The following is a 24683-nucleotide window of genomic DNA, read 5'->3' as shown; positions in this document are numbered from 1 at the left end:
TTGAGTAGTCATTACATAGACCAAACCGTTTCAGGTTCCCACCTCAAATTCCACCCACTCTTCCCAATATGCTTCTAAAAATACTTACTTCTTCACGATGGCCAGCTGGATCCTCTACATAAACCAGCACTTCTCCCTGACCAGCACTGATGGTTTCTACTGTGAACTCAGCCTTCTTCTTCACCATGTTTCCCGTGGGTTCAATACCTAAAATTAACAAGGATATAGAGAATGTGTGATCTCTCCTGGATGGCTGCTTTCAATGGTGCTAGGGTAGCACTTTGGTTGAGACAGGAAGCGCTCCTGCAAAATTTCTTCCTGTGCATTTTCAATTTATCTATGTCAGCTGTCTCTAATTAGCTGCTTATCAGTTATGTACAGCTACATTTCCTACCCACCCCAACACTTCCAGAAGACAACATTAGAGAGGTCTGATCACTGTGTAGCCTAAAATCATAAACCATTGCTCACGTCCTTATACACCATATAAAGTGAATGGGATGATTTATGTCTTAGTGTGATGTAAACTAAACCAATTAGTCATCCAAAATTCCTACTTTAACAGCCAACCTATTCAGTCACCAGTCTCCAAGATACATAAGTGATACACACACACACACACACACACACACACACACAAACACAAAGTCCTTAGCTTTGATTTGTGACTCACCTGGCCCATAAGCTCTGGCTTTCTTGGGATTGAGCTTTGGTCTGAGAGGAGCTCCTGGCTTTAGCTTGGCTTTAGGGAACTGAGAGAGGTATGTCATCACTGAGTGCTCATCCACGTTGGGATCTACAATCTCTTCTGGAGTGATCACCTACAGGAAACACAGAATTGCTGCAGAAATCTAACCCAAGTATGTGCACCTCAAGGTGCAGCAGTTTATTTTTGGAATAAATACCAGAAATACACACCAACAACCCTATCAACATTATCCACTGTCAAGCCCTGCTTCATGCAGAATCCTGTAGGGGACAGACTAAGTATTCTTTCCTTACCTGTGGAATGCCCAGCCAATCATCAGCCTGTTGCATAGCTTCACGAGCATTGTTGACAGGTTTGCTAGCATCCCATGAATCCCAGTCAGGGCACAAGCCTGTTTGGAGAGATGCCCCAGGACTTCATTAGCCAGAGACAGTAAAAATATTTTCCTACAGAAACTTATAGCAGGGTGAATTATTTTATCTGCTCCTCTATTTTAGCAAACAGGCCAGTCTCAATTCAGAAAATTCCCAGCGATATGAGCACAAGCCACATGATGTACTATATATATATATATATATATATATATATATATATATATATATATATATATATATATATATATATACACACACACACACATACATACATACAAACAAGGCATTTATCATATTTATATGGCTGCCCATCTCAGAAGAGCTGCAAATTATGCAAAGTAATCAGTTAGCTCCATATTTTACTAACTGTTAAGAACAGCAATATCCGAACTCTGAGAAACATACGGTATAGTGCATTCATCTTGCTCAGAAGTATTCATGAATTATTATATTCTGAGCTAAAAAGCCTCTTGCCAGTAATAGGTTCCTATTCCTCCTTGAGAAGCAGATTTTAAATGATATTGGTCAAAATCAGTCTTCTTCTTCCCAGGACTCTCCAAGAGGAGCATTGCTACATCTCCCATCATCTCCAACATTCATTGCCAAACCAACAATGGTAGTCCAGTAAATGTCTCAAATGGGAAAAGCTAAACCTGTTAGTAGTTCTACATATAAATTTATTTTTCATAAATAAAGTTTTACATACAATAAATACAGAAATGATAGCCCGAGTGAAAAGTCACATGTAAACACCATTCATTTGCATTCTCCAAGCACCAAATAAGACAGACCCCTTCCCTACCTGGGGCACAGCTGTCAACCAGGGCTCCAAGAGCCCGCCCACTCTGCCAATCCTTGCTGAAGTTTGTGATGGGCAACTGGGGTAGTTTGTTTTGGATCCAGCCTAGCAATCGCTGTTTGGGAGTTTGTTTCTTGGCTTCTTCATCATCTTCCTCATCCCACATGGGCATGGAGATGGAATAATGCAGGATCAATGTCCAAATCAAGCCCAGAATCAGCTTCAGGTTCCCATCCACAATAGCTTTACTGTCTGAGAAATTCAGAATTACAGATCAGCATTCACAGCAGAAGAGATTCACTGAGATTTCCACCTCTAGAGTATTAGCCACAGAAAATCCCACTTCTACCACTATCCTGCTCCATATCAAGGAAATCTAATTTTTGTTTCATTTAAACTGCAGTTCTTGTTTAATAACAGAGTAAGGGAAAGACCAGTCTAGCCTTCACAATTCTTTTTGGTTCCCCCACCATAGAATTGTTGCCTATAAACAGATCATAGTTAAAAGATAGATAACCTTTACTGTCATTTTTTACTGTGGGCATATTGGCACACATTAAAAATGAAATTTAGCTGATTGCTCTCAAAGTGTACACATACGTAACACACATTTAAACATGCTATATACAACATGTATAAACCTTACATATAAATAACGTATAAAAATTAATCACTGTCCATCCACCACTAAGCCATGTTTAATGAAATATATTTGGAAGATTCACACAACCTACTAAATCATAGGTCATGTTTACAAAACACAGTGGCTAGATTTTCACATCATATGCAATACCCAAGTGGCTTGGGCAAACAGAGTTGCCCAGACAATTCAAATGCTCAGATGAATGTCATTTTCTGGAATATTGGCCTGTTTTGGAACTCTTCCTATTTGTTTGCTTTTGCAAGTAGGATCAACTAAACTAGCAAGAACAAAGATCTTGTTGTTATCTGTGCCTTCAATATTATGTCTGATCCTTTAACCAGAAATGATATATTGAGCTATAGTTTGCTTAGGGGATGCTCTAAACCAGGGGTCTTCAAACTTGGGCCTTTTATGACTTGTGGACTTCAACTCCCAGAATTCTTCAACCAGCGTGCCTGGCTGAGGAATTCTGGGAAATGAAGTCCACAAGTTATAAAAGGCCCAAGTTTGAAGACCTCTGCTCTAAACATTTAACTCATTCAAGACCTTGGTTTTTCACCCTAATGATCCAAGAGATAAAAATCAACCTAGTGTCCCTCAGATATGCTACTGTTAGCTTAATCATGCTGGCTAGGAATTCTGAGGTTTGAAATCTTCCGAAAACAGATAATTAAAATGCAAAGCAGAAATATATAGTACACTATAAATATACAGTACTTCTGATGTATACCAGTGTTTCTCAATGTTGGCAACTTTAAGATGTATGAACTTCAACTGCCAGTCAGTGCTTAATGTTGCCAAGGTTGAAAAACGCTGGTGTATACCATTCTGTACAGAAATATTTTAAAAAAGGGAAGAAGAAAAACTTTTAAGTTGGGTTCAGTAAAGGGATGGGTTTTTAATAGACTCTCAAAACATCATAGCATAGAATATTGGGAAGAGAACATTCCAAAGAGAGACTGCATAGTATTCATAGAACTACATTCATCTACATGCAGTTTCCATGCTATAGAACAGGGGTCTTCAAACTTGGCCCTTTTATGACTTGCGGACTTCAACTCCCAGAATTCCTCAGACAATGTGCCTGGCTGAGGAATTCTGGGAGTTGAAGTCCGCAAGTCATAAAAGGGCCAAGTTTGAAGACCCCTGCTTTAGAACCTTCTCCAATAATAATCAGTGATTGGACAGGTCTTTATGACTGAAGGGCTACCTGTCTGTCAAGTGACAATGATCTTTTTTTTTATTTCCAGAAATGTTTAAAACACCCTTCTCCAGTATGGTGCCCTGCTGATCTGTTAGGCAAAGCCGTTTTAAAAGCAAAATTGCACTGCTTATTGACATGGCTGTCTATATGCAAAATAATAGTATAGGTAGTTTTTGACTTCATATAGTGACCGGTCAAAATTAAAACGGCACTGAAAATAGTAACTTATGACCGTTTTTCACACTTGCAGCATCCCCATAGTCACATGATCAAAATTTGGACATTTGGCAATCGGCACGTGTTTATGACAGTTGCACTGTCCTGGGTCATGTGATCACCATTTGTAACTTTCTCAAACTTACTTAACAACTGCCTCACTTAGGAATGGAGATTTTGAGCTCAATCGTGACCGTAAATTGAGGATTACCTGTATTATAGGGATGCCTATTCTTTTCTCTTTTTTTCTTTGTAACTCTTCATTTTGGAATAGGAAGTTCTTCCAAATCTAATTAAATAACATAATACATATACAGAAGAGTCCTTGAGTTATGATCGTAATGGGGTCTGCCCATCATGGGATACGTCATCAAAAGGGCCAATTACATTTTATGACCTTATCTGCAACAATCATTAAGTGAATAACCAGGGTCATCAAGCAAATCGCCCTAGTCATTAAGCATTTATTATGGGCAGAGTTTTGCTGAAAACCGTGAAGTAAATGCTGGGTTTTGGCAAAACTGTGGTAAAATGTGGCTGTGTAACCACGGGACACTGCAAATGGCTGTAAATGTGGCCCAGTTGCCAAGTGCCTGAAATGTGGTCACGTGATCATGGAGGGGGCCTGTCAGAACTTTGAATCCAGGCCATAAGTACTCCCAGGTAGGTCCATTAGTAATCCATGTTTAATCACCATTTGCAGTTGTGACAATGATAAAAGAGTACGTTTGTGACCAATCCTCACATTTATAACTTTCACAGGACGGGTGAAGCAAAGGGAGAGCTGAAGTAAGATCATAAACACGATCATGATTTCACTTAGCGACCAGTTTAACGACTGACAGTTCCAATTGTAGTCACTAAACGATGACTACCTGTATAGTATGTTAATTTTCTGCCACATATTTTTTATGCATAAAGGGCTACTTAGAGGAAGAACATCTCATGTCCTGATTCTGGAGTACAGAACAACAGCTACATCCTAGGTGCATCATGAAGGAAATAGGGCCTTAGAGACAAAGCAAAAGATGGAATTGCTAAGTTCATTTGGAAGGCTTGCACTATTTTTTAATCTGGACTCAGAGAAGGACTGCAGCTGTTCCTGAGCACCTCATGGAAAGAGTAAAGAGCTACCTCAGCGCACCATTTTTCTTGACTGCTATCACTCACAGCCCTGATCTGGCAATGCAACACAAGCTTGAGGCTGCTGTTACTGGCAGATCTTAAGAGAAAGAACAATAAATGGCACGAAATCTGCAGAATTAAAGTCATAAATCAGTTTAATTTTGCTGAATAATATGCATGAAGGGGAGACCTTCCCAACTCTCACTGAGCTTCTGAATTAATCATTTGCTTAGAGGGCTTGATTTTCTTTTAGCCAACTCCGTTTTGTTTTATGGTTTTTGAGGGAGTCACAGAACTCACATTCCACATGCATTCCATGAAGTACAAGAGGCCTGGACTTAGATCAGGCATATGTATTCTTAGTTGATGTGACATAAATCTTACATAGTATCTACATATGTATATGGTGTAGCAATAGTATTTGGGTCCAAAGTGAATAGTATTATACTTCAGCAAGCCCGAACTTCAGTACCCACTCAGAATACATTTTCCATCATTTTCACCTAATAGGGTTTTTTAAACGAATGTTGCTGAGCAGAGTCACCAAGTTGGGGCAACTATTCAAATTGAGTAAGTAACAGCCCAATCATTGACTAGGGATGTTTGGAATTTGCAGTCTGACATATCTTAAGGATGCTCATTGGGGAAGGTCCTTGCAGAGGCCTTCAATTAAAAGCAGAATGTCATGCCATCCTTGTAAGGACCATTTCCAGCAACAGTTATTCTGTTCAAGGAGTCTTGTGGCACAACAAAGTTTTAATGGATTCTGGCTTTCTTCATCTGTGTTCTCACAGTGCCTTGAACTAAAATCCAGCTAATTAGTGTAAAAAAACCACGTGTTTGTCCCTACAATTCACATATTGACCACCTGGTACTTTACACCTATTCCGGATCGGCAGAAACTATATAAGAATTATATGTATAACGCTCTCATATTATTCTTGGATATAAATAAGCCCCTGGCCAAATTGAGCTTTCCCTCCCAGCCACTCCAACACATGCAGCCTTATGTGCTGCTGTTTAACAGGTCAGGGAATCAAGAGTTTGAATGTACTCAAGAAAACACTCAGCACTACTAAGTCGAATAAGCATTTAACAAAAGGGCAAGAGGACAGAGAAGACTCAGGATTCAGAAGTCAGCATCCAAAGGAAAGGACAGTGAGATTTGCAAGCCCAACATCACTTTCCCAAATATAATAAATCCTCCACAGGTGTAAAGTCCCAAGCATCTCATTCTGCCCTGTCCAGAGAAGAGCTAGGATGGGAACTCCCCCCCCCCCGCACACACACCCAGAGATGTCCAGGAGATGCACAGCCACAGCTTTAGTTTTGAATTCTGCTGCAGATTCACACACACACTGGGCAGGGCTAAGCAACCCATGCCTTCTTCACTAGTTCAGGGGAGAGGGGGACTAGATAGGAAGAAGGCAAGTGAAGAAACCCGTCTCCCCACCCAGCACTGCACCGCCCACCCAGCCACACACACTATCCTGCGCAGACTGCTCCAGCATTTTTTAGCCTTATATGGAATGGCCAGCAGGCAGCGGCTTCTCCATCCCAACAGGATCCTCCTTCCAGGGGGAGGGGAAAGAATAACCCTTCTGCAGGCTAGATTCAGCCCCTCCCTTCTGGCTGGTTCCCCTCCCCCCCATGCTTCCTGCCTCCCAAAGAGGAGGAGGAAAGGGCTTCCTAACCCACCCACCTGTGTCTCCAAATCCGAGGAGGAAGAACAGGGGGAAAAATGGACTAGCCAGCCTACATGCACTAATTGGGAAGGATGAAGGCGAATCCTGCATGCTCATTCACTGCTTCCTTCCTTCCTTCCTACCCACCCTACTCACCAGCAGACAGACATGCATACATGCACCCACATGTATACCAGACCTAAGCTTTACTTTTACAGCCTGCAGACACCCTTTCTGCCTCCACTTCTCAGCCACTGTGAGGCTGAGTCAGCGTCTGCAGTCCAGTGATTCAGTACATCAAACTGCAAGGCTCAACTTCTCTTAATTCCCAGTTTACAACTTTTAGCAGGACCAGGGCCAGTTAGTAACATAAATGTTTCCCATTAAGTATCCCCATTCCTAATTTGGGAGAGAAGACAGTTTTCCTTCCCCCTCCCTATTCGAGCAGAAGACTACTTTAGAGCTGCTGACCCTAACTGTTATGTTGCTTCATACAGTACGTAGCAAATTTACTACAATAGCCCTCCAGAATGGTGATGTTGGGCAAACACAAATGCAGATATAAACTGCTTCAGAGTGGTCTACCAAGGGAATAGTGCTTTGTAAATTTGTCATAAGGCTTCAAATTGCAAGTTTCACCCTCTGCCAGCAGCAGTCACTAGTAGTTCATCCATGCAAGGCTAATTGGCTGGTTTTGTTTTTCTTTATATTATTTCTTCAGTCTCAGTGTCTTTCAGAGCTATCTCTGTATTACCCAATTTCATATATTTGCAAAGTCAGGGTCTTAATTAAATAGGGAATTAAAATTTTAAAATTATTTATTTAAAGTTACATTCTAAAATATAGAACAAAAGTTAAAAAAATAGGAACAGGAAAAGCCCGAAGAAAAAAAATAACTCGGGAGGTATCCCAGGCTTGAACCATTACAAAAGTAGCATTTAACAACTCAACTTTCATCACTTATCGAGGTGTCAAACTGCCGGCCCACGGGCCAGATGGGTCACACCAAAACTGCGCCCATCCCATTGCTGGCAATGGGAAAAAAGTCACGATACATCACATGTCCCGTGACTTATGCTTTATCCACACAATTTCACCATGAACTTCAAAAATCTGTGAAGAGTCATAGATTGAGAAAATAAATGTGGCCCAGTTTCTGTCTCCTGCAGAACTAGGGTTGTGGACAGAGAATCGTTGGATAGGTTATGGTCCTAATTTGCTGAGATAAGGCGCATTGTAGAACTGAGATTGTAACAGTACAGCTAAGCCATGTCAAGAGAAGCCTTATAAAATCAAGCTCTCCTTAAGCAATGTATGGGAAGCTCGAGGTTTCCCAGAAATATTGCAGAGCTCTTTTCCTATACTAGTCTAGACACTATACCAGACATGTCAAACTCGCGACGTCACGTGACGTTGCGCGACGTATCAGAGCTTTTTTGCCATTGCCAGCAATGGGGTGGGCGCGGCTCTGGTATGATGAAACCGGCCCGCGGGCTGGCAGTTTGACACCCCTGCGCTATACCCACCCTTCATTGGCCCCAGCTATATTCAACTACACTGCCTAACAGATATAGACTTTGGAAAATATGGGTGGTATACTCCCATCACACTTCAGGTTAGGCTGCTCTAGAATAGAAATGGAAAACAATCATCTTCCAAAAAGATATTGAATTTCCAGCTTTCCTAACTAATATGGTCACCAGTTGGAAATGTGGTCCAAGAGCCCCTATAAGCCACATTAAGCACCTTCCTTTGTGTCATGGTGAAGAGGAAGCTCTATAGACCTTGCTCAGCATTAAATCTAGATAAGGGTAATATTTGATAAAACTGATTGCTGCAGTTGCAGCAATCCTCCATATTTCTTTTCTCAGAATAGATAGCAGTAGCCAAGGAGAACATTGATCATCTTGACTTAAAAAACACTGGGGACATAGAAGGAAGCATAGCATATGGATAACAAGTTAGTTTCTTTTGGAGAAACAGAATATTCAAGGGCACTTATGCCAATAAGCTGTTCATTCGCTCTTTTGTCCAACTAAGTTCAGAATCTCCTGTACTTCTTTTACAGCCTGGGCCAGAGCAAAGCTGCTCAGGATACATCTCCTCCACATTGCCAATCATGGGCACAGCCCAAACATTAAATGTCCAATGAGTCAAATATTGCCTTTTAATTGCTTGGCAAAATTCAGCATCATCCAGAAGTCAACTCCAGCAGGAGGTAGAGGAGATGTAGCCATCTGCAGATGGCAGAGAGCAGCAGCAACCCCTTTTATATCAATATTTACATACAAGTCACCATAAATTAGTTTGCCGGGCCCCCATATAGTCTAGAAGTGCAAGGCAAAACAGGCAGCCTGAGTGCAGTTTAGCCCCATTTCCTTCCACATATAAGGTTTATGGGAAGCTGCCAGTAGTTTTAGGCATAGTCTTTCTCCCAGTGGCCCAGAATAGTTGGGGGATCTATTTTAAGCTACAGCTTCTAGCCTCTTTGATATGACAAGATAGGAAATCAGTAGCTTGCCAAATATTAGTGGGCAGAAGAGTCATCATTCTTTCCCACACTAGCTAAGGCTCAATGGAATTGCAGCCCAGCAGCATAGGATGGACCACAGGCTTCCCACCCTGCAGTAAGGTCCAATGGTATAGAAAGAAAGAAAAAAACATGCTTCAAGCCAATTCCTTCCTTCCCTGGAATGCAGCCATGCCCAATATTACAGGCTGAGATTCTATTGTGGCTGCAAGAGAGCAGCACCAGGCCTCCAAGGGCTGCATCAGGCCAAACTGGAGTACTGACCTTGTAGAAACACACACACAAAGAAAGGCATTGCAGGTCTGACTAAAGGCTTCTCAGAGGCTATCAGTGCAGCCTCCAAACCTAGAGGCTCAGGCCCATCTCTTCTCCCTGACTCGCCCTTTCTCTGTGGCTGCAAGTTTCTAACTTTGTTCCCCGCCGTCTGGCAGGAGGGAAGATCAAAGGGAAGAGGAGGGGGGGAGGGGAGGACTGGAAAAGAAAGGAGGGGGCAGCGCAAGGGGAAATCGACCACGGTTCTGGAATCAAAAGCAGATGAAGCGTGGAACCCTCCTCCCAAACCTCACTCCGCCCGCCTCCAAGTAGTTAACGGGCCTTTCCCTAGCAGAGCGAGAGAGCCGAGGTGTGCCAGGCCAGAAAGGTTAGAAACACAGGGATGAATCATTAGTCTGTCCGAGAGCCCAAGGCAAACGGACGCCGGCCCGGGAAGAAACTCATTATCTTCGGGGGTAATGAGGCCTGGGGGGGGGGGTGATTGGGGAGTGGGGGGGGGGAGGAAGAAGGCATAAAAGAAAGACAGAAACGGAGTGGGCCACTGCCTTCTCACCACGCCCAGATGCGCCGTCGTAACGCCAACCCCACCCCTAAAACAGGCCCCGGCCGAGCGAATCATTTCTCCAGAAAGCAGCAGCAGCAGCACCCCGTTTAGCAAACACGGTCCCCCTGCTTTCAAGGAAGCCCCACGCCCCCGGGTGCCCCCCCCCGCCGGTAACATCCCGCCAGGCTGAGGATCACACACCCCTAAGCGGGAGGGGCTCCAAAGCGCGCCCCTCCCCTCCGCACCTGGGCCTCGCCAACTGAGAACAACGCGATCCCCCCCCCGCCCCCTCCAGCCACTTTTCCAGTCTTCACCGCACTTCTACTGGGAAAACTTTTCCCGATGCTTCCAATGTTCTTTCCCTGTAGCCATATTTATTCAGGGCCGGCTTAGGTTCCCCTTCGATACTCCCCACCCGTGACCGTCCCAACTACGTACGACCTCCCGGGCAAACACGCTTCCATCCCGCCCACCTCAGGACTTACCGATAGAGACCAGCTTGATGTTCTCTCTCTCCAGGAACTCCAGCGCCACCGACACGTTCTCCAGCTGCATCTGCCGGAAGGTGGGACGCGTGTTGTATTTGCGTCCCATCTTCTTCTGGCTCAGCACTTCGAGCAGGGCAATGAGGCGCAGCCCGTCGCCCAAATCCGCCTGCAAGTTGGCGATGCGCTTGTTGACGCATTTCAGGTGCTCGTTGCACCAGCGCGTGAAGGTGTTCTGCTGGATTTTCTTCCAGGGCGCATCCTCTGCCAGATCCTTCTCGGTGGCCGGCATCTCGGCAGCAACCTCCCCCTGGGCACCGCCGGCACCACCGCCGCCGCCGCCGCCGCTGACTGCACCCGCTCCTGCGGCCTGATGGAGTCGCGCTTGAGACCCGCTCATTTTAACTGGGCTTGAGGGTGGGTGGGACCCCGGCGCTTGGGTGGGTTGGGTCCGCGTTTAAAGGCGCAGGATCCTGCAGATGGAAACAGAGGAGCGGGAGATAATTAAGCCAGGCGGGGTCAGGAGCGGAAGGCGAGATTTATGGGAGGAGGAGGGGAGCGTGTGCTGGGAAGGTACAGCCCCCACCTCGAACAAGTAACTGCCCCGAGGCAAGCAAAGACAAAGAGGAACAGGCTGGAAAGTTCATAAACCCAGAGCTGCAAGGGAGAAAAAAAAGATGATTATTTCGATATGAAATCACCTAGCAGCGTAAAAAAAAAAAAAAAAAAGCTGCAAGCGTATGTCCCTACAGCGACCGATTTGGGATGCAGAGAAAAAGTCGAAAGCAAAGATTTTTCCCATCCTGTACGCACTCACATGCAAGTCAATTCTATGATAATCAAGCGGGTACTTTCGGTTAAATAGCATATCAGCCTTTTCCATGTTGTTATCTTCCCTTTAGCGCCTTTAATTTCTAGCACGCATGACCACAGGTCGCTCTGGATGGGGATTTTGGAAAGCGCCTGATTGGGGAGGGCCCTCACCAAGTGGGCTAAAAAAGGAATACAGTAAGAGGGCAGATTTACCGCTAAATTGTCAGCTGGCTGGCAATCTTGAACTGAATTTCTATATTTCAAGGCAATGTACTCTGAACGGAACAAACAGTGGCAAACAAGGCACAATTGTCATCTCTTTGAGAACCCCTGAAAGCTGGCCTCAGGGAAAAAGCAGCGGCAAGAAGCTGAATGGGATAACGTAAGATGTACCTACTGAAAACAGGAGTGGGTGGGACAGCTGGCTAGAATATAGATTAGGAAGATAATGCTGCAAAAGTTTTGGGAGAAGCAGAACAGCCCCTTCTGTAAGACTAGGATTTGAAGGATGCTACATGCTGGGGTAATGGAGGATGAGGAAGTAGGGGAGGAGAGAAAAAAGAGGCGGGAATTCCAGCCTGAGCCAGACAAGGTGACTCACGAGCCAGACGCTGATCCAGCCACCCCATCTTCACTTTTTCTTCCACTCTGGGGAAACAGATGAAAGGGCAGGGGGAAAGAGGGTGGGATGGGAAATGAATGGTAAATTTAATCCTCCCTTCTCACCCTTCAAAGCAAATGATCCAGGGACTTTTGAAGGTCTGGAGATTTGGGGGAGGGGGGGAGAGAGAAGAGGGGGTCAAATTCCGAGGAATATGGCAGAACAGCCTGCCAGAAAAGGTTATTTTACTGTTCAGCTACAAACTAGAGGTGAAATACAGCATCTACTGTCCTGCAATCTGTGACTATGGTACACAGAGATACCTAAACTTGCCAGCTAGGGAAACAAGCTTGACACCAAGAGATCAAGCATTTAGATGGATTTGAAGCAGACCATTTCCTACCTCAAACCAGGAAAGGTGCTTGGAGGGACCCTTCTGTGCTAGTGCCTCTCCCAAATTCCTATACTAACTGATGGAATAGGAGCTACCTTATTTTTTCTCTCGTGAAACACGATTCCTGTCCTCACCTATCCCACCCCCAGCAATGGAAACCCAATTCAGGTGTGAGCTGAAGAATCTACCTGTCTCAGTCTGGCTGTGTCTCCTTCAGCTGAGTCGAATATACCTTAAGAAGAAGCAGCTGTCTTTCTTTCTGCCTTGCCCTCCTCCCTCTTTCCACAAGACTGCAATAGGGCCAGTCTCATCTTGTCATCACCACCCTTCTCGTGGCTTTCTCTCACTTAGACACACAAATACATGCAATTAATCTGCAAGCAGGCAGGAAGACTAGCATAGCTAAGGGCAATGACTAAGAAACCTTTCAGAAGAAGTATCTGGTTTTGTTCAAAGCTCTAATTGTGCAATAGGGTGCCTCTGAAAGTGTGTAGTCCTTTCAAGCACACACCCACGCATGCACAGATTAGGACAGCCTGCACATGCTGATCCCCCTCCAGATGTGATGAATGATAAGCTCCTGCATTCTCAAAAATCAGGGCCAATGGAATTCTGACATTTGTAGTTTTAACACCTTTAAAGGTACCAACTCTTTTGGAAGGGGGGGGGACTAGATTGGAACATCCAAACTGTAACAGTGTCTTGATTTGCATGATCAGTCACTATTGCTTGCAAAAAAAAAAAAACAACCTGCAGCTCTAGTGCTAATGGTTGGTGCCTGAGGCTGAGGCCTGTCACTTATTTCTATGCCGCCAAAGATGAAAGCTTTGCTGGTAGATTGTGTCCATTTAATTTGTTGAACATTTGGAGGGATTAGCATTTCCCACCAAAACATGTCTGAACCTGTGCCCACCAGAATGGAATAATGTTCTTTGGTGAGCAAAAAAAAAAAAAAAAAAAATGCCTAGGAGATATCAGCTTCAACCCAACGTATTATTCTGATAGAGTATTTCCAGGACTTTGGCAGGATTTTGACAGCCAACAAATTGTTAGTTGGCAAGAAAGTACAAGAACTGATTGTTGAGTCAGCCAGATTTTTGAAGAAAGAATAAAGTGCTGCCCAGGAATGCCCTCTATTGGTCTACATTTGGTTCTTCTACTTATTCTTTATATAGTCATGATTCAGCAAAGTGGCTGCGATGGGTTCACAGAAACCACACCCAACTTTCTGAACTCAGTTTTGAAATGTTTCATTTTGTTGCAGCTTGTTTTTCATCATTTCATCCTGGCACTTCCTTTAAGTGAAAGGACTATATTGAAGGGTGGGTGGTGGTGGTGGTCAAAGCAGACGAATTAATATATGGATTGGAAGATAGATTTGTTTAAGACATCTGGAAGGCCACAAAGTCCCCATCTCTGCTCTAAACTTTGGATTTTTTTTCCTCCTGACATTAGAGATGTTACTCAATGGAAACAGACACAGAAATCAGTGCACACCTAGTGGCATTTTTCTTTATTATAATTTTCAAATGTCTGTTTACTAGAAAAATAAACTAACACCAGCATACTGCTGTTGAAACAAATAGACCCTGACAAACTTTGGTCTCCCTTTAATCTTAGACTGATAATAACAATACTAATACTAATCACTCTGTATACAAGTGTAGAATAATAATCATTTGTTAGATGAAGTAATGCTAGGAGTGAGGGAAAAAATTACAAAATACTGGGAATTGCAGATAAAGCTGAACTTTTATGGAAAAAGAAATCCGTTATTACACCAGTCACAAATGGGAACCTCAGAGCAATATCTAAATGACTCTTTCAATATCGGGAAATGTTGCATTTATCAGAACTGAACACACTAATTTTACAAAAAAATATTCCTGCTCAGATCTGCCTATATACTTAGACACTATCATAATAATTAACTCTTAGGTCCTTGTTTTGAATTAAGTTTCCACCAGGCTGTGAATGTAATTATAGATTACCCACACAATAGCTCAAGGCAACAAACATACCTAATAGTCTTTTCTCTTCCTACTTTCCCCACAACAACAACCTTCTGGGCTGAGAGAAAGTGACTGGCCCAAAGTCACCCAGCCAGTTGTCTTGCCTAAGGAGGGACTGGAACTCAGTCTCTCGGTTTCTAAACTGGTGCCTTAACTACTAGACCAAAGTAATAAATACTAATAAAGCAGTGGCAAACAAGGAACAGAGGCATCTGTTCCAGTTTTGCAGAAAAAGAACAAAAATATTCATTTTTGATTCCATTACAATTCCTGTCAAAATAATGGGATGAATGAATGAGCTCTGTCTTTGAGCCCAGAACAAACTAAGTTTCAAGCAAATAATTCATTCTTATCTTCTATAGTGCAGGAAAATCTAACATTAGTCATTATACAAGGTTATTAATTATATTGAAATAATACAGAGCACATGGTATTTGCAATACAGTAGCAGCCTAAAGGCTCCTCTATGTACTTACACATTATTTTTTCTTCCCCAACAGTAGAGAAGGAAATTGATTAAGGCAGGGAAAGCATCTGAAAACACTCCCTTTTGGTATTTATTATACCTAATAGGGAATTATTATACAGTAGTTTGCTCACCTTTGTCTTTTATTCTCAACCTCTCTGAATACTTACTGCCTCTATGCATGCCTTTCCCCCCAAAGGCCTGAGATATAAAATCCACACACAGCTGATTTCTTTGCAGACAATAACTCCAAATTCCACTCAGGTCTTTCATTACTACTTAGTGCTTATTGAGCATATTAAGTAATCAAGTGTTAATGTTTTCACATGATTGCAGGCCTATAAGGTACTATTCCTATCCCGCAACTATGTATGGATATACATGTGCGTGCATGGGATGGAAGTGACACGACTAAGGTATTAGTGATTTCCTTGTTAGCTTTGTGTGAAGCCTCAAACAATGCTTGACAACTTTAAGACAAGTGGACTTCAACTCCCAGAGTTGAAGCTGGGGAATTCTGGGAGTTGAAGTCCACCTGTCTTAAAGTTGCTATGGTTGGGAAATCCTGGGTTAACCAAACCATTTTTAGAAGTGCTCCTTTATTGTGGTTTCTGCTTCTAGACACCATATTGGAGTCTCTCCTGCACTTAATCAACTAGTTTACTGACTTTGCATATTCAGAAGATAGTCCTCTTGACATGAGGCAGCTGAAGAAGGTAAAGCAGGCTGTTCTATACTCCAACTGGAGGCATAGAGGCTGAGCATCTTGCTTCTCTAGGTGACAATGCCTCCTTACTCCAGGACTACAGGTAGTCCTCCTTACAATCACAACTGAGCCCAAAATTTCTGTTGTTAAAGCAAGACATACAACCATTTTACGACCTTACTTGCCACTTTTGTTAAGTGAATCATTGCAGTTGTTAAGTTAGTAACACAGTTGTTAAGCTAATCTGGCTTTCCCACTGACTTTGCTTGTCAGAAGCAAAAGGTGATCACACAACCGCGGGACATGGCAACTGTCATAAAGATGAGTCAGTTGCCAAGCGTCTGAATTTTGATCATGTGACCACAGGCATGCTGTAATGGTCATAAATGTGAAAAACGGCCACGAGTCACTTTTTTTTAGTGCCATTGTAACTTTGAACGGTCACTAAATGAACTGTTAAGTCAAGGACTACCTGTATAGGAGTCAGGATGGCTTCAGAAAGGGAAGTGACACAGCTCCGCACAGGATACTATTGCCCAATAAGAAATGCTGAATTTCTGGTTGTAAATCAAAGATAAATATAAAGTAATATTATTAGTAAGATTATTGATAAGACACAATTATGTATAACTAAATAATTGAATGCTTACCTCTGTTCAATCAGTTAACCATACTATACAAACTCAAAATATACTTAGGATAGGTCATAGTCGCTATTAAAACCATAGTTTAGCAAAATAACAGTACTGGGGAGGAGGAGTCTTAGATTTGACAGGTCCCTTTTAACAGATTGTAAGCCTGCTACAAAAACATTATGATTATTATAGCATCTGGGTTTTAATGAGGGAGATGGAAAGAAAATACATGCATCACACCTAAAGGAGAACAAGTTTGTTTTCCTGTCTCCCTCTGTATAGATTCAATTGTTTTTCTGTTTATGAGAGTCTGTCTGTATCATCGTGGGACCAAATATTCTGTGCAGCATATTTTAGCAGTGCAATCCTGTAAAAACAATCACACCTCCCACTGAGTTCTTTGGGACTTACTACCAAATAAGCACATATTAAATGATAAGCTAAGTAGCAGCATACGCATAATTTTGCAGTTGTGAATAATTCAGACTTGGTTAAAGAATTGTTCCTTCCAATCAATGTGGAAGTGGTGATGATCCTGTAAGGGAAAGATTCGATTTCTATATTTATTGCCGGAACACCTAGCCATTTCCACAAATATACACCATTCCCTATAGAGACTACTACTCAAATAAATTAGATTGTGCAATTCCACATGCACACAGTCATTTGTCTGGATTTGGAGTATACATATACATGTAGAACTATGTGTGAATTTTACCTAAACAAAATATTGTCCTTTCTGTGATTATTTGAATAGAAGGATTGAAATGCATGGAAAAAAGCATTGCTTGGTCATCAATGGCACAACTGCCATTTTAACAGAAGCGCTGCCAACGGAATAAAAGGTAAATCTATAGAATCTGAAGTAGATTTAACAGAACAACATATCTATTCCCAATTACAATCTACTTTCTTTCTTAACTCTTGATTTTCTCCAAACAACTAAATGGAAGCCTTCAGGAATCAAGCACTTCCTATCAGCATAATTCTATCCTATCATGTGCATATCCCCATCCAATCCACTGTTTTTATGAAGAGAATAATCTAGATGTCCTGAAAATCTGTTTTTTCAGGAAGCAGAGATCCATGCAGTAGTCTTTAACCTTTATGAAACTAGTGCCTTTGAATTATTATTCCCAAGCAACAGACTGTGGAAAACAATCATTATATTGCTATATTCTAAAACAGCTCACCTATTTATTTCTGTTCACTAAAGAGAATCCATCCAGAACATGATGGCAGCACCTCGCTCTTATTGTCACTTTTAGATGAATTTGCTACAGATGTTTGGGAGCTTCAGGAGACTTTAAAGAGCACTTTGTTTTTTGGTGCCTTCAAGATAATGTTGACTCCTGGCAACTGCATAGACAAATCCCTGCAACTTTTCTGGCAAGGTTTTTTAGAAGTGGTTTGTCCTTGCTTGCTTCCTGGGGGGTGGGGGTGAGGAACTGGCCCAAGGTTTCACAGGCTGGCTTCATGCCTAAGGTGGGGTAGAACTCACAAACTCCTGGTTTTTAGCCTGCTGCCTTAACCATTACACAAAGCTAGCTCATAGTTTAAATTATAATAAATAAAATTAGTTCCACTAATGCTATGACCACTCAAGATCATATGAATAATTTTCCCATACGGTTTTGTATTGAAATGAGTAACTTTAACTGGAGAACTTTCTGATGGATTCAACTCCCCAACATTTATAGTATCCTGTCGATAAAACCAAACATGTATCTGACAGCTGCCTTGCCATATTTTAAGGGCAAGGCCTTAAAATTTTGCCATAGTTTAAAAAGCTGCTTTTATTTGCATGGAGGCTTTTTCTGCTACCTACTTGTATAAGAGTAGTTACACACCGAAATATGGTCTCCTTGGAGTTCTCATAAAGCTCTAGGACAGTGTTTCTCAACCTCAGCAACTTTGAGATGTGTGGACTTCAATTCCCAGAATTCTGCTGGCTGGGAAATTCTGGCATGCAGGCATGCTGTCCAGGGAACTCTGGGAGGTGAAGTCCACACATTTTAAAAGTTGCTGAGATTGTGAAACTCTGTTCTGGAGAAGTGAGTTCCAGGCAGCTATCTAAAATATGTGTCTTTAATAGCAGCCAGTGACATTTTGCTGCCTCTAACATTTGCAGAGTTGTTAAGAAATACAGAGGCCACTGGGGGTCCACATTTAGGTTGTGTGCAGCTTCTTTAATATTGAGAGTTAGAGTCTAACGTCATTTCCATTATTGCAAAAGAGTGTGAGCTGCCCTCTCAGATACAGAGTGACTCTTTGCAACTCTTAAGAAGTCGGCTAACCTAAAAAACAGCTGAAGATACTCTTGCAGCTGGGGCATTAGCACATGAGTGGATATTGTGAGTAAGATATTCTCAGTTAAGCACAGAGGTCGAAGCAAAGCAGAGTTTTCCCCAACATCAGGTTTAAGTTCAGTTAAGGAAAGGCAGCACATTTAATTAATTAGTACTATTTTTTCTTTTTCGTTAGATTTACTGCCTCAGATTGCAGCATGTTTTTGCAGACCTTGGCTACAGTGGCTTGTGGGGCAGCCTGTCATTCCTGCTCTGCTCCTGTGAGCCAACTTTCTTCATTTTAGTGTATCAGAAAGACACAAGGACCATTCCCTGCATTGGGGTGGGAATTCAATAATAACATATGGAATAGTGATTATTTCCCTCTGTCTGATTGCCAGGCAGCCCCCTCAGCAATTGGGAGTGTCTCTCATTCATGATGAGTGAGGAAAAAATATGGCCTTGTGCTACAGAAAATAAACACAGGGGAGTTTTCATTTCTTCCCCCTCCTGGACCATAGTGTTTGGAGGCAGTGGCAGCCGAGCAATTGGATTCTCTAAAAAAAAGGTGTGTCTGTGTGTGATTGGGAGGGATGGGATGTGTGTGTTATTAAAAAGATGCCTGCAGTTCCAAGGTTTCACCAATAGGTGGTAGGCTTGCCTCCTTTCCCAATGTGCCCCCCCCCCTCCTTCTAAAGCTCCAAGCTTAGGGACCCGTCTTCATATTTTCCCCTTATTTGGAGAGCTTCATTTCTTTGGGTTTTTAAAATAACTAGACAGACCCTCCCCAGGGGCTTGGGGGTTGGGGATGGAGCAGTGGGCAAGAAGGCAGGACTGAAGGACGTCCACAGAGGAAAGAGGCACAATCAAATTTTATGTGTACATACAAAACGTATGTGTGGTTACAGCTAAGAAAGGGGAGATTTTTAACAGCTATGACGGGGAAGGAGATGGTGTGCATGAGAGAAGACCCCAATTAATGAAGAGTGGGGCAAAGATGATGAGCTAGTCCTCAAATTTCAAGATAGGAAAAACAGTTTCCATTTTTCTAGTTAATTTAACCTGGAATAATTCACAGCTTCTGATTCTGTATTTAATTCCATGTTAGGAATCTCCATTTCCCTTATAAGCATAAAATAAAAGGGTGAGGGAAATGGCTGTGCTGGGAATGCATTGCTTTACTTTTAATTTCCTAGCAGCATTATGGGCAATAAAGGGCAACTGATAGCCTTGAAAAATAACATTCCCTAGAGAGAAATGATTAAGAATTCTACATTTTTTTCCTGCCACAGTTAAAGCCAAATGATTATTTACACAAGCATTCTGAACCCATGATAGCCATGCTTTTAAGTTTCCCAAAGCAACTTTCTCTCACACTACAATGAGGTTGCTTGGTATATAAAAACTGACTGCTTTCTTATCCATTTTAGGCAGCTTGATTCAATTCTTTGAGCCAGTGTGGCGGTACTTCCCAAAGCTAAAACAAGATATGGCTTACCTTTACCTACAGTAGGATAGCGAAACACTGATTAAAATTGCAGGAATGATGCAATTTATTGCAAGTTATTTCAGGAAAGTGCCTCAAACTTAGAATGCCAGGGAGGATCCGTTAGAGAGCCCCTACATGCTTCCATAAGTCTTGGATCATCTCTGTTCAGGTTATGCAATAGAATTCTGCCCATATCCATGGCAGGTGGATTACCTAGAATGAATTGGGGCCTTGTTTCAGGCACAAAAGAAGTCATAGGGTGCCCCTTTCTGCAATTCCCCAACCCATAATGGTATAAAAAGTCAGGCCCACTTTTCTTGTTACGTTTTAATCTGACTTTACCTTCAGCCAATTCAGAGAAGCACATAGGATCTGCCTTACCCTTTGGTTCTTAGAACAGGCCTGAAAGGTAGTAACTGCTTAGAGACACCTAATCAGCTTCCTGTCTGAATGGGGATTTGAATTTTGGCTTCAGTGATCTAAGCAAAGACTTCTTAAGCTTGCTTCCCCCGAATGTTGGCTGGGGATTCTGGAAGCTGTCATTCCGATAGTTCTGGAAGGAATCAAATAGGGAAAACTACCTTACCTCACAATGGCACTTTCTCTCCTCTCTCTCGGAGGGAGGGAGGGAAGGAAGGAGAGAATAAAAGTTAAAAACGCATCTGATGTTCACCAGAAGGCATCATCAAAGACCCCTGTGCAGGTGCAGGTTTTTGCCACCGAATTACATTTCTCAGGCCTATTAATGTGGCCAATAAAGCTTTATCTCACCAAAACTGAGGGTGGACCCATCCTGTTCCTGAAGATCTTCAGCAGAAAGCTAGAATGCCTTGGATAATATAATAATAGTGGTACTTTGGTAATCAACTGCTTTGAAACTCAACCCATTGGTACTCAACACATTTTCATGCGAAGATTTTGTCCTAGTACTCGTTTTTTGATACTCATTGTGCCTCCCAGAACCAATTAATGATGAGTACCGAGGTACCATTATAATTCAGAGTGGATTATAGATATCATGTTCATTGGAATTAGTGAGAATTGTCATTCAGTGTATGTGAGGCCTGGGAGGTGGACTTCCTTGAAATAATTTAAAGTAGCTGGACTAATTAGATATCTTGAATTTTAAGGTCTCAAACCCAGCTAACTATGGAATGAATTCCTTTCCAATTAGGCTGTGTGTGAAGGGGAGCGGGGATAATCTCTAGCATCTTCCTGCTCCTGTATTCTATGGTACTCGGCTATGTCACTTAGGGCTAATGGTGTTCAAAAGACTTAATGCACTTTTTAAAAATGTGCCACCCTCCAGGTACTACTATTTCCAGAATTCCCAGCCATCATTCACTTTAATGGGGTTTGGTCTGAGGTAATCATGTTTGAATTGCAGTAGGATTTGTTTTTGAATACATATGCATCAGAGCCACAGATTTTCCTTGTATGGTAACTTGAATATGGCATTTGGAGAACTGGGAAAGGTAGGAACCAAGTTGTCCATAAGTACAGACTCACATAAAACACTTCTGTTTTTTTCTTTCATAACCCCACACGTTTTTGGTACATTTGTTAATGTGCAATAGGATTTTCACTTGGCTGTTTAAAGGAAAGAACTGTTCAAGTTTGCTGGAATTGTGGCTTCTTGAATTCTGAGCAATGTTTACTGTCTCTCTATGAATTTCTATCTCTCAGCCTATTTATTTACTGTGAGGGGTCGTTATAAAGATAAGAAAGATGAAGAATTTCCCAAATGGTATAGCAAGATGTTCACAGAGAGCGAATTTGCTTTGAAATATATCCCTCACCCTTGTCTTCCCTACACATTTGTAGCTGACAGTTGGTAAGTGGCACTTAGTGACTAATACTGTGATATATTGTGGGTGACATTTTGTGGGTGACATTTTTTCAGAAATTTTCTCAAGAGAATATATGATTGCATTTGGCCATATAGGAAAAAGCAATCAAAAATGTAGGCTTTATGTCATGCAATCAAGCACGATGGGCATACAATTAGAAATCACTTATAGCAGATAAGTTTAGTTTGATATAATTTAACACTCTATTTGTAGTCTAGAATGATTAAAAAATTGTTCCAAGTATTTATATATCCTATCCATCAAGGACAGTGAAGATAAGCAATAGACAGTACTGACATAGGAAGACACAGTTCTTTTAAGGAATTTTGTGCAAGCTCAGGAGTACAGTTTCAGTTGAATTTCAGGAGAAAAGTTTCTTGACAGATAACATCCAACCTAAGACTATGGTGATAGTAGTGGGGCAACTATTTTCATTTTACTTGTTCAGCATCCACATCTCTTAGCTTTGTCTGATTTCAAAGCCATGCTTATCCAGTGGGGTAGATATTGTAACCTCCTCTGCTGATTGCTAACTTTGTCTGTTGAGCAATATTCTCAACTACTAATTCAGAGAGCAATCTTGCAACCGCATTACAACAATTACAGGCTCCCAAACTCCCAGCTAGTCTCCTGGGTTTGTTTTTTCTAAACAGACACACATACAGTTCCAAACTGGCTATCCATGAGGAGAAGAGAATCTTTGATTTATCAGGGCATTTATCAGGCATGCTTAATCACCTGATTGATCCTATCATTCTGTCAAGCGACTATGGCAATTGTGGCATGCTACCGCATTCAGCAGGAAGCTCATTCATGTGGGTTTGACCACAAGTCCTGACTTACGAGTGGTGCGATTTTCTAGCCCCTTGGCAAAATGATACAGATGGGACAGTGTGTGCAAGAACGTTTACATTGCCATAGTCTTGAATGAACACTTTCCAATGCTTACATTTGCCCATAAAGAGAGGGAAGAAATCTGCCAATGCCCATACATGTACAGTAAAATTCTGGGATCCTGCTCTCTCCAGTAGGGACCAGGCAACTGTGAGCAGAGGCAATATAAGCTTCAACCCCTCAACCTCTCGACTTTGATTTAGAAGCTGGAATCTCTTCTTATCCCCTCTTTCCACATTCACTCTTCCCAGAGCTCCAGTATCCTCTCTGCCTAGGTGCTAGTTATTCCACTGTCCCCTCATTACCATTACCATTTCCTTCCTTCCTTCCTTCCTTCCTTCCTTCCCTTTTCTGTCCGGCCCGTCTTCGCCCCATCCTTTCCCTTCGGTCCGCCATCCAGTCCCTACCTCTCTCGCCCCTGCGCTTCCCTTCCCATTCCGCTTCTCGCCCTCCTCCGTCCATCCCTGCTCCGCTTCCTCTTCCCGCGCCGTCTGCCTTTCCACATCCCAACCTTGCGGCGATCCCCAATCCCCTCGTCCCTCCGCCCTTCCCGTCCTCCGTCCCGTGGTCCCTCCTCACCTCTTCGGATCGACGGATCCTCAGGGATTGTGGCGTAGCCGTCTGCCCCGCCGCCACGGAGGGATGGAGGAGCGGACGGACGGACGGACGGACGGAGCGTCTCGGGCCGGAGTTCGGCACGGAATGGCCGAGCGATGGGGGGTGGCGGGAGGACACCGGCCGGGCGGGCGACTCAGCAAGCCTTAATTGGTAAAGAGCAGAGTCGGCGGGAGGAAAGAGAGAGCAGGGAGGGGGCGACGGCAACAAATGGAGGGAGTCGCAGGGAGGAGGGAGACAGACGCCGCCCCCGGGATGAGCTCAGAGCAAGACAAATCCGAGGTAGAAAACCTCCCTCCCATAGAGGTGCGGCCCCTGATCCGAAGTAATGGAGGGGGGAGTTGCGATAATCCTTGCAGGGGGCGCCAACTCCAATTAGAGACTGGACAGGTCGGTAAATTAACCACCTCCATCCAGGACAGTCTTCCCAGGAGCTGGGGATACAAGGGATGGGGCGAAACCAGGTAAAGTGGCCGCCTCCATCTTATGGTTTTCTGAAGGTTCCTGAAAGGCCAGAAGAGTAGAAAAGATCAGATCCTGGGGCACGAACTGCAAGCAACTGGTCAGGTCTTGAACTGACCAGCTCCCTTCCTTTCAGCCAAGCTTGCATGGGACAACTGCTCTGTGACCAGCCCCATGTTCATAAATAGGACAAGATTTTCTTCACCAAGCACCCAAGCATCTCATCTTGGATGAGAAGACTCCAATCTACAGACCTTCTTCCTTGATCTAAATATTGGGAAAGCATGACCCATTGATCTTGCCTGACCTTCCTGACAAGGGCAAAGAGTTACAGCTTGATTGCCCCACTTGGCCAGTATGAACTCAGGAATTTTTTTTGCCTTAATCATAATGTCCCCACAATTCTTGCCTTGGGATGACTCATTTACACAGGAAAGGGGTGAGAAGACCAACAGATGAGAAATGTGGAGACCAGAGTAGAAATTGGGAGATCAGAAATAAGTAATAGGAAATGGGGTTGCGAGATGGATGATAAGTTGCTGCTGAGGCAACCATAACCGGAGCTGTTGACTGCTGTCTTAGTTGATAAAGGCTTGGCACAGAAACTCTGCTAGTTTAAATATTCTTTGGACCAAATAAGGCAACAATATTGATATCAGAAAAACAGCCATTGCGTGTTAAAAGGGTGAAACTAGCCTTACCATACATATATAGTTGAGCACGCATATACTGAAGTCAGCATGCTTGAGTTTGTGCCTTGCCACAGAGTATTATGTATGTATGCACACTGGTTGGTATTTCTATATGGGTGTTTTCAGATTACAATTAGGTGCATGGCTTTTATTTATTCATTGAATTTATATTCCATCTT

The 24683-nt window shown here is 42.9% G+C and overlaps 1 protein-coding gene across 4 annotated transcripts in view; it reads right to left on the bottom strand.

Annotated features, from left to right (window-relative positions):
• FLNA (filamin A) overlaps positions 1 to 23518 on the bottom strand; it is a 77781-nt gene extending 54263 nt beyond the window's left edge. For all 4 annotated transcript variants that reach the window (XM_039328774.1, XM_039328776.1, XM_039328775.1 and 1 more), the window contains exons 1-6: positions 23315 to 23518; positions 10588 to 11060; positions 1886 to 2134; positions 1003 to 1100; positions 674 to 821; positions 89 to 207 (exon numbers count right to left, since the gene is read on the bottom strand). In XM_039328774.1, coding sequence (XP_039184708.1) covers positions 89 to 207; positions 674 to 821; positions 1003 to 1100; positions 1886 to 2134; positions 10588 to 10987 — 1014 coding nt within the window. In that variant the 5' untranslated portion in view covers positions 10988 to 11060; positions 23315 to 23518. The remainder of the gene's footprint in view (positions 1 to 88; positions 208 to 673; positions 822 to 1002; positions 1101 to 1885; positions 2135 to 10587; positions 11061 to 23314) is intronic.
• Between the last annotated feature and the right edge of the window lie 1165 nt (positions 23519 to 24683).

This window comes from Crotalus tigris, unplaced genomic scaffold, assembly GCF_016545835.1.
Source record: "Crotalus tigris isolate CLP2741 ecotype Arizona unplaced genomic scaffold, ASM1654583v1 scf7180000024383.4638030, whole genome shotgun sequence".
Classification (NCBI taxonomy): domain Eukaryota; kingdom Metazoa; phylum Chordata; class Lepidosauria; order Squamata; family Viperidae; genus Crotalus; species Crotalus tigris.
The sequence above is the reverse complement of the archived record's forward strand: the minus strand, read 5'-3'. Positions and strand labels throughout refer to the sequence as shown.